General features: G+C 42.0%; 2 protein-coding genes across 4 annotated transcripts in view; both read left to right on the top strand.

Moving 5' to 3' along the window:
• The window catches only part of limk1a (LIM domain kinase 1a), a 50,209-nt gene extending 46,694 nt beyond the window's left edge, over positions 1-3,515 (top strand). For all 3 annotated transcript variants that reach the window (XM_084559326.1, XM_084559327.1, XM_084559328.1), the window contains one exon: positions 464-3,515. In XM_084559326.1, coding sequence (XP_084415452.1) covers positions 464-632 — 169 coding nt within the window. In that variant the 3' untranslated portion in view covers positions 633-3,515. The remainder of the gene's footprint in view (positions 1-463) is intronic.
• Positions 3,516-5,163: 1,648 nt separating this feature from the next.
• septin4b (septin 4b) overlaps positions 5,164-13,959 on the top strand; it is a 43,615-nt gene continuing 34,819 nt past the window's right edge. The window contains exons 1-2 of the mRNA XM_084559030.1: positions 5,164-5,581; positions 8,656-8,706. The gene's annotated coding sequence lies outside the window, so the exon portion shown is untranslated. The remainder of the gene's footprint in view (positions 5,582-8,655; positions 8,707-13,959) is intronic.

Genomic DNA, 13,959 nt, shown 5'->3' with positions numbered 1-13,959 from the left:
ACAGAGTCAAACTGAAATGTTTTCTCAAGGGACAGTTTACCCAACATAAAAAACATTATTGCATTTATTGGCTGTAGTTCAATGTCACAATAGAAAACCTACAGAAACAAACATAAATCCTCCACTGTATTTCATGAACTGCAGTTAACTTATTAAATCCACCTTGAAACTTTCAGCATGGAAAGATTAAATTCTGGGTGAGAGGAGAAAGTTTTATTATGTTTTTGAGGTGAACTGTTTCTTTGATTACAATATGTTAAAGACCACGTTCAGACCTGGTATTATTATTTATTCACAGAAAACACACAGAGCTGCTTTTATGAACGGTCGCCATAAAAGGCAAAAGCACTATAAATGTTATCTATTCATTAGTAACACCAGGTCTAAACACGGCCAAAAAACTTTCACAATATGAATGAATCAAACATAATTCAAAACTAAAGTCTGCTTTCTTATATCTTAGACCTCCTTTCTCCAAACTGGAAGAGTGGCTTGAGAACCTAAAGATGCACTTGGACATTGGCCTGCCTCTGATGTCTGAACTGGACCAGCTGCACAAGGCCTTCTGGGAGCACCACAGCATGCCGCCCCCAGAGAACGGCCTGCACACTCACCCCGAGCAGCCGGAGTAGGGGCCGAGCACGACGGGAGGAGTGGGAAGTTAGAGTCGACCCCACAAGTGCAATGGCCGCCTGCGTCGGGTGGCGCGGGGGGATGGGGGAGTGGTTTAGAACCACGCCCTCCACGTTTGAAGCAGATGCAGCGGGCGGAGGCTGGCTCAGGCTTAACGAGTAAGACTCAGGGGGAAAATGTGGATCTGAAAAGCCACCTGTGTGACATGCACACACACATTCAAGAGACATTATGATAGCTCCAACTCTGCTGCACCTGAAGCTAAAGTGGAACACGCCATATGCAATCAGACCCAACTTTCCAATCATGTAGATTTAACATCACACCAGTCGAGAATACTTACTGTACTTACTGTAGTGTGTATATTAACATGGAAAAGGTAGTTGAAAAACAAAAATGCGTAAAGCAGATCTTCAGCAGAATCACTTAGGTCCTCTACAGAGTACATTGTGCAGTATGTGTGTGCTGTGTGAGTTTGATTTTGCTTTTGTTTTTGGATCTCAAACCCGAACTTAGGACAAATGCAAAAGTAGAGAGGCCAGTCTGTTGTCCACTTGTACACATGAAACAAAACCTTTTAAGCTTTAAACACTTCCCTGAAGAGTGCATGACTGTAAATAACACTGTCAGGTCAGATCCCAGTTCATCGTGTCCCTCTGACCTCATTAGGTCGTAAACCACTAATTAATGTAAATGTGTCGCTGCCCCTCTTCCACTAGTCATTGTGTAGCACTGAGTTGACGCCGAGGTACATGTTTGGCATAAATTTGGTACGTGGTCTCTCATTTTTAAGAGCGTATCTCGTTCGCATTCAAACGCAGACCAGTGTACATAGCCGGCGACGTTGTAAATGTTTTAAATATTGTAAATGTACAGACATATTTTATATACGTATGCTACATTGCCATATTTTTTATCGGCCGACGAGTTGAGATGAAAGAGTGCAAAAGTTTGACTGCAGTTAAAAGGGCACAACAGAAAGTTTTATGTCTTTTTTTTTTCTACATCATCACCACTGTGGGAAGGTTGTGGGTTATTTCCCTCCATCCAAAAAGCTCCACATTTGATTGGTTGTTTTGGAGCAGCCGTAGATGTGTGCTGGAGTAAACTTTATCGTAGTACTGGATTATCTAATCATTGTTTTAAAGGGGTTAAGTACCCTTTTAATCTATTATGACACATTTTATGTGATACTTTGAGGGCAATCAGTTAATATTAATGATTCACTCTCGTCTCATGTACTGTACAGTAGTTAAGGTGAGGGAATAACATCACCAGGTACTGCCTCATCACAGCTGTCTGTCCACATGTCTGTCTCTCCTCTTGAGGATCACCCACTGTTTGTTTACATGTAAATGCTAGCTGTAAATATCCCCCTATATACGTGTCTGTCCTCTCATCTGTCTGTGCGTACTCCTCAGAAATAATCTCTGTCAGATTTCTCTCTTGCACCTTCTAACACAAGATTCCTGTCTCTATTTTTTATTTTTATTTTTAATTTCCTGCTGTTGTTTTCACCAGCTGCATGATGTACTAGCTAGGTCTGCTCAGCTTCTACTCCGAGCTATTTTTTGTCTCTAAATATTGTGGTTTTAAATAAAAAAACAAGGAATGAAAGACAGAAAAGGTCGGGCTTAAAAAAAAAGAAAAGAAATGAGAGAAAGAAAAAAAAAACACAGCATCTGCTTTTTTACCCACTGAAATCCTTTTGTATACATTTGAGTACTTTTATTTGCACTATATATTACCAAATGGCTGTTTGAAGCCATGTTTGTTAATTTCTTCTCTTGGGCTACTTGTGATAAGGAAATAAATAATGTCGGTTCAGGTTGATATATGAATGCAAGACACTGATATAGCCTTTCAACTGTAAAAAAATGGGTTCTGGGAGATTCGTCCTCTTGATAGAAAACCGGACCATGAGAGGATTAGTCTCTGGTCTCATTTTTGTGCACAGTTTAAATGGAGCTTTGGCAGCAGCCCTGATCCCTCTGTAATCTCATTTTAAGTAAAGTCATATATCCAAGGCAATATTGACAATATTTACAGTCAAGAAGAGTACTATTAAGTTTCTTGATCTTTGCTACCAAGAGGATGTGATGTCCCAGCTCTGCCTGCTGCCTACAGACTGGTCCTTTGTGAACGATGTCCTGTGTTGTTGTTTCTGACTGCTCGGTTTTCACATGTGACGCCCATAGAGGCTGCATCCACTGCTGATCCTTCTGATAATAGAGCACTTAAACTGGCCTTCCTCACTTCCTCACCATACTCTTTTGGCTCAGGGCCGTGATTTTCCTCACAATTCATTTAATTCAGCAGCCTAATAGGAGACTCGGAGAGCATGTGAACTCGTGTCAGTACTGATAACACAAATCTGCTTCTGTAAGTCAAGCCCCTCCTAGCTGATGTGTTCGTTCGTGGGCATGTACTGTACATGAGTGTTTCTTTCTCCATTCCTGTCTGAGCCATGTCGAGCATGTTAGATGTGTCTGTGAGGACGTGTTGATGATCACTGAGAATGTTGCCGCAGCACTTCTTTGCAAAGGATCGTTACCTCTGAACAATGCTGTGCCTTTGTTGTAAGCTAGCCTTGCCAACGACTCGAAAAACTGATTTCCTTTTTGTATGGATCATAAGTGCAAGCCTGATTCAAGTGGAATGAATATTATCGCTGATACCATGTTGTATGAGATTTCATCTTGTTCTGTATCATATTTATATTTTCCAGATCTCCATTGTCAGTTTTGATATTTTAATATTTCTTTTTTTTTGGTCTTATTTAATTTTTTTTACACAAGCTGTGAAAACAATTCTGCACTTTAATCCTGAACGTGAACATTTAGACTCCGAGGAGGCGACTGTTTGTTTTTCCTTTTGTCACAGCTAAAAATAAAACTGTTGCTCCTTAAACAAACCAGAGACTCAAATCATTCTTCCGAGCTTTTGTCAAACTGAAAATGTTAGGATTCTAAATTGGCCGTAGGTGTGAGTGTGAGTGTGAATGGTTGTCTGTTGTCTGTGTTAGCCCTGTGATGGACTGGCAACCTGTCCAGGGTGTACCCCTGCCTCTCGCCCGATGACAGCTGGGATAGGCTCCAGCAGACCCCCGTGACCCTTAACAGGACTAAACGGGTATAGAAGATGAATGAATGAATGAATGAATGAAAATGTTAGATTTTGTCACCTATGTTGACTCCATTAGTGAACAGTTATACTCCTCCACAACTGAAGCACACTAGAGACCAAAGTATAGCATCTCCAATAATATGTGCAAAATCAGCTTCACTCCCCCAGTTCACACTTGAAGATCAACTTTATCGGCTGAGAAAATGTGTGGGCTAAGAGATAGAAATAATGCTCTTTTCTGCTTGTGAAAAGTGTGTTTATAAATCGACCAGTAGATGTCACTATCGATCTCTGCTGATTATTTTTAAGGTGAACTAGAAACACATGAGGATCTCAAGTTTATATTCTTGTAGCATTTTCTCAATGAAATACATTATGGTTTATAGTGTGATACTATGATATGTATGTATCCCTTCCTAAATGGAGAATATTACAAGTATAAAGTTCTTTTACGAATAAATAAACCATTCTGTATTTAGTAATATACAACCAAAACTGTACAGTCTTGACTAAGTCTTGTTACATCGCATCACTGACTTTATACTATAGTATAAAGTATATACAGTACATTAATGTGACGCCATATTCTAGTACAAACAGGGATAATACAGTGGAAGTATTCAGATGATTATATAAATGGCACAACCGCACAGTGTGAAAATTTACTGCTGAAAGTCTTCCAAGTAAAGACATTATCAACTAGATCATCTTCAAACATGTAAGGGGAAAAAATGGGCCCAGTCACTATTACATGAGTATTATTGAATAATCATAGCTGAGGATAATTTTGTAACCAGAATTTATTTAGTTGTAGCTGGATGAGGGCAAAGATGGAGAGGAGGAATAGGAGGAGGGAGGTGAAAGTGCTGGATCTCCACAGCATTTCTTAGTGCGTAGTTTTTATATTTTATGCAGCAACCACATCTAGAGTGTGAGTATAAATGGCTGGTGGCTTTAATTCGTCCAATTCTGTGTTCATTTTCTCTCTTGACATAAGTACATAAATAGATCTAGATATAAAAAATGTAACACTCCAACATTATAGCTGGACATTCTGTACATAACATACACCATGCATATTTATTTAACTGTGTACATATTGTACTGTAAGACATGGCTTAGGCTGTCATACTGCTATTTCAGTACATTACTGCACTTTCTATAAATAATACATTCTTTACACTTGTGGTCAGGCTGTAGCTCTCATTGGTTCTGTAACTATACTCTGCACGATAACAAAAAAAGTAGAATCTGTTTTAAGTACAAAACAATTTAGTAAAACACCTCTTTGTTTATTTGTTTTCCCGATTGTTTACTTCCGCATTTCACTTCCTCCTCTGATGCCAGCAGCATGCTGGTGAACGTTCGTCAACGTCGCGTGGACAGACAGCTGCAGTTTTTTTTTCCTTCCTTGCAGGTGCACGTGACCATTCTCCCCTCATCACGTCCACGTGCGATTGTTTTCATTCCGACACTGCTGCAGCAGCGGCTGGTGCGTCGTGACGTCAGCGGGCTGGCAGTCAGGAGGCGGCTCGTCGGTTTGAACCGCTGCGACTGTGAGTGTGTGTTGCTGCTGCTGCTGCTGCTGCTCCTGGCATACAAACACACTCACAGGAGTAGACGGGTTTGTCCACTCACAACACACACACACGCACACACTGACATTTCACAGCGTTCGCATTTAGGGAGGACAATAAGGAAATACCGAAGACGAAGAAGAAGGAGCAAAAGAAGAAGGTCGCAGCCGTTGGTGCTAACTGAAAGTTTGAGATGGAAAATTCGTCCAGCAACAACCGGTTTCGGTCCGCAATGTTCAACCACGGTGAGTGTCTTTTTTATGTAACACATGTAGGATGTTGTATATCACTCAAGTGATGCTCGCCTCTGAATTAAACCCTTCACGTTGCGTTTTTTTTTTTTTGTCCGTTAAAACACACCAACTGCCACTGTCCAGATACCACCGGAGCTAATTGGGCTACAAGTCAAATTTGATAAGAGTGCAGCAGATTATATTAATATGAGTGCAGAGACATAATTTCTGTCTGACGGGACAGAGGGTAGTACTCTTCGTCCCTGCTAAACGGAAATCCCTGAAGAGCCTGGCAGTTTGAGCCCCAGTCTCGGGGACACGGGCAAACAGCACACTAGTAATTCTGCAGCTATGCGAGCGAGAGTGGTACCAAGGACTCACCACACTGAACTATTCCTGAACATTCATCCGGACTGTACCGATAAACAGAGGGCTGCAGCCGGATGCACGGAGACTCGCCCCATCAAACTGTTTGCTTATTTTCTCCGCAGCAGTCGTAAAAAAAACAAGAAGTTCTGGCTCAGTATGATTATGTCAAGAAGCTTTGCACTTTGAGTCAGTCAAAATATATAAGCTCCCATCATATGTTTTCTGCCCAATATAGCACATATTAAAATTAAAAACTGTACATACCGAGGCAGTACAGGAATTTATTTCTTGTTATCAACACCCAGTAATATTATATATCTGCAATTAGCTAATATTGACTGATATTAATTGTGTATTGCTCATGCCTTATGCTGCCAATGAATAGATCTAAATATAACACTACATTACTGACAATATGAAGTGGTTCTTTCGAAAACAAACAAACAAAACAAACATATTTTAAATCCTTGTTGCAGAAAATGACTCTTGGCCAAAGATTCACCTTTAGCACCTCTGTTGAATAATTTTTTGTGGAGCTGCTTCAGATTTGACATCATGGTGATAAGTTCAAATGTTAGTTTTTCCATGTTACTACTTAGGACAGTTTCAGCTCTCTGGGAAATCATTTGAACACCTCAACACATAAGGGTCAAGGAATCGAAAACCATCCAAATTTCACTCCGGCTTTTTACTCCGGCATTAATCACACAGTTTCAGTCACCATTTGCTGTTACATTTGCAGATACACCCGTACAGATGCTCACTGCCGGCTGTGGCGTAGGATCTATATGCTGTTGTGGGAGTGTAAACCAAGCTTTAAGTGTGACTGTAATCAGCAGCTATAGCTAGCGGGACAGTGCGCGGTGGGGATGGGTGGCACAGTCAGCAGAGGCTAACACATTCCTCAGGGGGGAAAACCTCGTGGAGAGATGCTGCCGTCCTCTCTGCTGTGTTGCGGCTGCGCTGACGGCATCAGTGGTGGAGGACCTCGGCATGTAGGTCAGGAGAGTAACCACAGGAAAAATTCACAAGTCAAGCGAGTGAAGCAAGTAGCCGTTATCATTTAACATCAATTGCTTGTCCTGCATCTCTGTAATAAGATGTTATTGGTCCTTAATTTGCAGACATTTTTGGAGAGCTGTGATTGTCTGTTCACGTGTTTGCTCTGTCAACACTCAAACAAGGAGTCTTATTTGTATTATATCCTGCCTTGGTGCATCTGGAGTGGTGCATACAGATGCCCATTCGGCTTCAGAGTAATATGCTGCTCATACATTATATATTGTCCATATGCAGGGGGCTACCAAAATACTGCTTGTGATTGTAAATGCCGGCGGAAGCTATAATGATATTTCAGTCTCAGCACAGTCTGCTTTGTTTGCTCTGTTAGCTTAGAGGCAGTGATGGTCCTGGGTTTAAAGCAGTCAATCAATAGTTGTATCACAGCCAATACAGTTCCCAGGAAAGGCAGCTTGGAGTAAAGAAATTAGTTTTGCCTCTGAAAGAATGAGTAAATGGCAAACATCATGAATAATTTGGGACGTTGCCTTACCAGGGGAGGCCAAACGTCTCAAAAGACTTTGAGATAGTGGCTGTTTCATTGATGTGTGTGTGTGCCACCACGCTCTTGCTTTGTTTACAGAACTTTTACCAGTGGGTGGTTCATCTGTGGAAATGGTTGTTTTCATTATGTATAGTCCAAGTAATTATTGCCGTTACTTTCAGTGAAATTGCACGCCGTAAATCCGAAAAGCTCCCGCACCAGTTCGTACAGGCAACACAAGCACGCTCCAACACTGAGGACTAAATTTCCTCTTTGAAGCCTGCACACATACTCAGATTCCTCACAGCCGCATAGTGCAAACACACTGATGATGTCAAACTTTCAACACATCCTAATTAAAAATGTGCTAATTATTTATCGTATGCGGCAGCAAACTTTGCTTTTCTAAAAACGCACCGTGGAAGTGTGGGAACATAGTATAGAGTGTGATCAAAACATCTTTACTCGGTCTAGAGATGTGCAGAAGTTTAATCTTTCGATGTTTTAGAATCTATTTTTAGTCACTAAATTATAAAGCCTAAAGCTCCATCCCACAAGTCACTCGTCGACCATCACTTTGTCGCTGGCAGCTGGTTGCTGGTGGATGTTTCAGCCTTTGGTTGCCTCGATATCCCTCTTTTATATTTCCCATCCCGATGTTTCTGAGTGAAACAAACAGAGAATAAAGTATTGCTAGCTGTTTTTGTTGTCATCGCTCTCTGTTTGAAAAAATACAGCCAGCGACGACGCTGCTCCATCAGGGTTCACCAGACTCTCCAAGCCCTCTATCAATGTGACGGTAGGAACAAAAGTTAGTGGACGGCGTTTCCTTGCAATAAACGTTTTGGGGAAGTCAAACTCAAACACTCGAACTCATTTTGAAAAATGTGAAAAGCCTGCTGAGAACATCAAGTATCCATGTCTTACCAAAATAAATGATTCAGATACAAATACAAGCCTCGACCACAGAACACGTGGTCTGAAGCAAACCCAGTTCTTACATCAATCTGTTGTTACCAGTATTTTTCATCCACATAACATGTAATGATGTGTCTTTATATCACTGTGTTGACAATAATGTGTTTCTGTTCCTCCCCCATGTGTCTGACCTCTGTTGGATTTGGATTTTGACGTCTTTTCTCCTCGTGCTGACCACGCGTCCTCCTCCGACCAGATGATGAGGTAAGAAGAGTTTTCCTCAATCCTGCAACTGAAGATGAAGTAGGTCAGTGGTGAAGGGAGATTTAAACCTCGATTATCTCACCAAAATGAGGCCAGCGTGGCTCGTTGGTGTCATTTTATCCCTGATAGTCTGTGCTGTTAAGGTTGTGTTTTTTTGTGCAAGGTTGTGTTCATTTATACAACATTTCAGACTTTTAGACCCAAAGTGTTCGAGCTAATCCTGTATTTTTTGCTGTGAACGCTCTGAGCTAGTGGGACATATCTTTGCTTAAGTAAGTGCTTCAGGGTTTTACTTGACACCACAGACATAGCTCAGTAGGTGTGTTCACAAAGCCCAGATTTTCTTGTTCCTCGTCTCACAATGTGACAATCTTCTGTTTTGCATCAGCTTTGTTTATGTTCCTGCTGCTTTTGTGTGGGTTTCACTCGTCACATCTGAGTGGTTATAGTTGCTTTTTCTGCTCGACCGTGCTTCGGCAGTGTCGGCAGCTCTTCTGAAGTGGACCGTGATTTGAGTGATGGCGGTTCATCTGTTATCACCTTTCCAGTAACTGAAGGGAGTGTCACCATAGTGTCAAGCTCACCCCCCTCCTCCTCTTTACTCTTCTTCTCCATGTCACTGTCTACATCCGAAAGCGTTGTGCAGCTGTGTTTGGCCCAACCAAGTGGTGATGAAAGGGGGGGGCGTGTTTGTTTTCAACTCCAAACAGTTCACAGACGGGTGGAGAGGAGTACTAGTGTGACAAACCCTGGTTCCTTCCTCAGCAACATTCCTGGCCTATGTGACAAACCTGCTGTGTATGTTGATAGAGGGAGCACCTCATGAACAAACCTTCATCATCTGTCTATGACCCAGAGGCTGCTGCTGGCTCCTGCCTGGGTGACAACATGTGCTTGTTACCCTCATGATGGTTTGGCACATATTTCGCCGGGTATGTGATTAAATAAGCAAATATCCAAGTCTGCATAATTTTGGTTCCTGCTCCTCAAACCACACCCATTGTGTAATTCTCATTAAACACAATGCACCTCTCTTCTGAAAGCATCATTGGGTCGAGGCTGACATAACCAAAGTGCCCTTCCCCTGCATCCACACCCCGTGGCAGTAAACCACGCAGGACTCTGGGGTGTGGTGGAGCAAGAGGGTGGCTGTGGCTTCCCCTTTTGTTAGTCTAAAAATGCCACATAGTCTTACACACATGCAGACACACTGACGTCACTCTTCGTGGACAGTGCCAGCTGTGGAAAAAAGCGTGGAGAAGAGGATGGTTGTCTCTCCTGAGAGAACCTCTCCACAAACACACACATTTACCACGGTGCATTCTTCTGTGGCTTTTACTCAACTAGCCATTACCTTCGTGCGCCTTCTAGTGCTGCTTGCCTCTGCAGCCAAAGTGTAGCCAGTCTATACTTGGCATTTATTAGCCATTAGCTTGCTAGCTACTGCAGCAGCACTCCCCCCCCCACCCCGCTTCCCCCTGTAGCTGTGTCTGTTTTCCTCATTTGCTGTCACTGCCAGTGTGTGCACGCTCACTGCATTCTCATCGCAAACCGGAATGGCAGAATCTGCAGATATGCAGCGCCACACCCGTTCATGCGTTGCGTGTTGAAGAAACGCATACTCCGTGAACAATGACAAGTAATTAACCCACAGGAATGTCCAGTGCTGGGTGTGAATCATCTGATCTGATAACCTTTATGTAGCAATCCTGTATTTAATAATTCCAAGTTTCTTCACATGGCTCTAGTTATATTTGTTACCATGTAAAGCTTATAACCAACCCAGTGTGTTAAATGTTATATTCTTGCTTGTGCAGTAATTCTATCATCCATTACATTATCTCAATGAATCTGCACGCCAGCAAAAGTCTACTCTATCAGCCCTTTATTGACACATGGTGGCATATCAGTCATCAGTGAAACCTGAGCCATCATACTCTATAACTATACACTAAGTAAAGTGTGTGGGCTTCATTCTTAAAGCATGTAGTGAGATTGGCACGGTGGTGACGTGGACAGTGTTTTGGGGCGGTGGGTTTGGCTTTGACAGGCAGCCCTCTGGGCTTTTTTTTTTTTAATTTGATGTGAGGGCAAACAATCGGGTTAGGGAGCAGGCATGCAACACTTCACTGAGTTCTAGGCTGCTGCAAGACAACATTAAAGAGATGGTGAAGGATGAGTGCTCGTGTGTTTAGTATTCTTTGGTAAAGCAAGTTCTGCAGGAAGAGAAGCTGCACCACTGTACCATGAACTATGTTAATGTGGGGTATAATTATTTAACCCCTTCATAAGGTTGTACTAGCCTGACGAGCCAGACCCACATTAAATGTAGAGTCTGGGCACTCTCCATAGACAGGGCTCAACCGGAGGGGTGGGATAAACGGTTGTCTTTCAAACTCCCTCTCCACGCTACAACCAATCAGAGCAACGAAGAAGGTGACGTAGTCGGAGCGACGGAAAAGAGAGTTCCTTGCATGTGTTGTGGAAAAAACTTATCCTAATAGATATTAAATAGTTCTTGTTGCATCCTGTTTTTTTTTTTTTGTTTTTTTTATGAGTTCGCCTACAGGTTGAGTTTCTCCTGCATTAATCATTTTTAAGCTGTGGATCAAACTTTTGCCGTATCCGGTTGGCAAAACTCCAAATACATCCTTCTTTTGTAAGAACGACCTCAGTGCAGTTTCTTGTTCTTTTCTCAGAGAAAAGCTTAACTTCAAGTCTTTCAGAGTGGCGGCCAAAGCCGATTCGAAAGAAAGTTGTTCGCTAGCAGCAGCCATCGCTCTGGTAGTTCTAGCAGGACGGGGAATTCACGCGTATTTATGGTCGCAGGTCAGTCGTCATCATGTTAAGCCCGCCCACCGACTCGTGATTGGCCCGGTCCATTTTGGATTTTTCGAAATCTCAAGTCAACGGAGAGTAACTAGACTGCTGCCGGCAGGGGCGCGTCTAGATTCTAGGCTAAGGTTGTACAGTATCTCTGATGAATTACAAAGAGAAAACTGCAGTTAAAAGTTTGTATTTTTATTATTTTATTTAGTACATTATTTTATTTTAGTACATGGAAAAGCAAAATAATTAAAAACACCATGCAGTATAATTGATTTGAGGCAAACCAGCGTGGCTTTTTCTCAGAAGATGCCATTTTAATGTTATGGCGTGAAAAACTCAGGTGTGGATAAACTGATTCAAGTTCGTAAGTTTTGTTAATTTTTTGATCTTTTGGTTTGTACCTCGTGTCATTTGGCCATTTGGTCTCTGCATTGTTAATCTTATCAGTAACACCCGTGCCCTGCAGAGATCTACAACGTCATCATTTGTTGAAGAGTTGATAAGTGATTAACGGATGCAATACGTATGGGCTTATTAAACTGAAATTCCTGTTTGAAATGGCTCTCTGTATTGCCCTGTTTGGTCCTCCACTAACATCCTAACTTCTTATGCTCATGGCTTCCTTCCTGTCCCTGTTGGGCTGGCTCACCAGACTCTGAAGCTAACTGGACAATGTCTCCGTCTCTGCAGATGTCCCACGTCAGCCTGAGCTAGCCTTCCGACCTCCACTCTTGCAGACGTTTTGGTCAGAGGTTGACCTTAAACATATTTCTAAAGCTTTGTTCCCATGGCCCCCACCAAGGTCCCAGTACTCAACGAGCAATGCGCGTTATGCTCCACCAGAGAGGACACCAACTTTTTTTTTTTTTATGCCTAATTGATGATGAGCTTTCAGTGAAAAATTTAGGGAGGTGTTCAAGTCACGGAAGACATTGTCAAAGTGGTCAGACCACCGTGATTTAGGAGAACAAAAGGTTTTGGTATAAAAATATTTTGTGCTGTTCTCCAGCTGATCTTCGCTCGTAAGACTTTATTTAATAGTTTATCCAAGAATTGTCTCGACAGAATATGTCGTCCACATGTGTATGTAGCTGACTGCATGGTTTGTAACCACACTTAAATTTAAATCTCTAGTGTAGCTGTCACTTCTTTCTTTTTCTTTTTTTTTTTTTCTTGGCATACCAAGACTCCATGTTCACATTGCTCAATTATAGCTTTTGCAGCATCCATTGCTAACCTCTAACTCCTCTGGGACAGCTCTCACATTCTTCCAGTTATTTAATCTGTGGTTTTGGAGGGTAGTCATCTGGAATCAGCCCGTTGAAAATATACTCAGCTATTAGCACTTGTGGGCTTGTTGGACTTGTTAAAATTCAGAACAGAAGAGCCATGTTTCCATCGCAAAACTACTGTGGAGCTTAATAAATGTCAGAAAAACTTTATAAAACATCAGTAATAAATACCAGATTTTTTTTTTGTTGACCAACATTGAAATAGCATATGGCCCAGAAAGATTACTATATATCTACAGATTTAAATTAATCCACCAGTAGCAGCGGCTAGGAAGGCAGTTCATGCTCTAGACATGACTTCACTGCTATCCTTCTTTTAAAGGAGAACTCCGGCGCAAAATGAACCTGGGATTAATAACACATGTGTACCGAGTTCGACCGTTCTCTGGTATTTGTTTTCATGCTAGTCAAATGTGACCAGTTTTCTTTCAAACCGCTAATTAGCGTATAACGCTAGCCTTCGGGGCACACTTGCACATAAAAAGAAATCGCTATTTCTATACCACTAACAAGGCTCACAATATCACCACACTTACACGGTAGCATAACTAGGGTCTCTACATGTAAACCGAAGCATTGAGAACTTTGCAAGTATACAGGCAGTTTATTAAAAAAGGAACACAGTACCGTTCATGTCTGGCTCACATATCCAGGCGGGCGCCATCTTGGGGAAACTGAACTGTCTGTTGCCGGAAGAAAGCACTGAGAACATAGAGAAGCACTGAACAAAGAGAGTTCAGTTTCCCCAAGATGGCGCCCGCCTGGATATGCGAGCCAGATGCCAACGGTACTGTGTTCCTTTTTTAATAAACTGCCTGTATACTTGCAAAGTTCTCAATGCTTCGGTTTACATGTAGAGACCCTAGTTATGCTACCGTGTAAGTGTGGTGATATTGTGAGCCTTGTTAGTGGTATAGAAATAGCGATTTCTTTTTATGTGTAGGTGTGCCCCGAAGGCTAGCGTTATACGCTAATTAGCGGTTTGCAAGAAAACTGGTCACATTTGACTAACAAAACAAATGCATGAAAACAAATACCAGAGAACGGTCGAACTCCGTACACATGTGTTATTAACCCCAGGTTCATTTTGCGCCGGAGTTCCCCTTTAATTCAACAAGAGTTACTGATAACACATTAGAAATGAAGGACAGCTCAGGCGACATATCAACCAGACT

This window comes from Chelon labrosus (genome assembly GCF_963514085.1).
Source record: "Chelon labrosus genome assembly, chromosome: 13".
Classification (NCBI taxonomy): Eukaryota; Metazoa; Chordata; class Actinopteri; order Mugiliformes; family Mugilidae; genus Chelon; species Chelon labrosus.
Note: the sequence above shows the minus strand (reverse complement) of the source record. Positions and strands in the feature narration are given on the sequence as shown.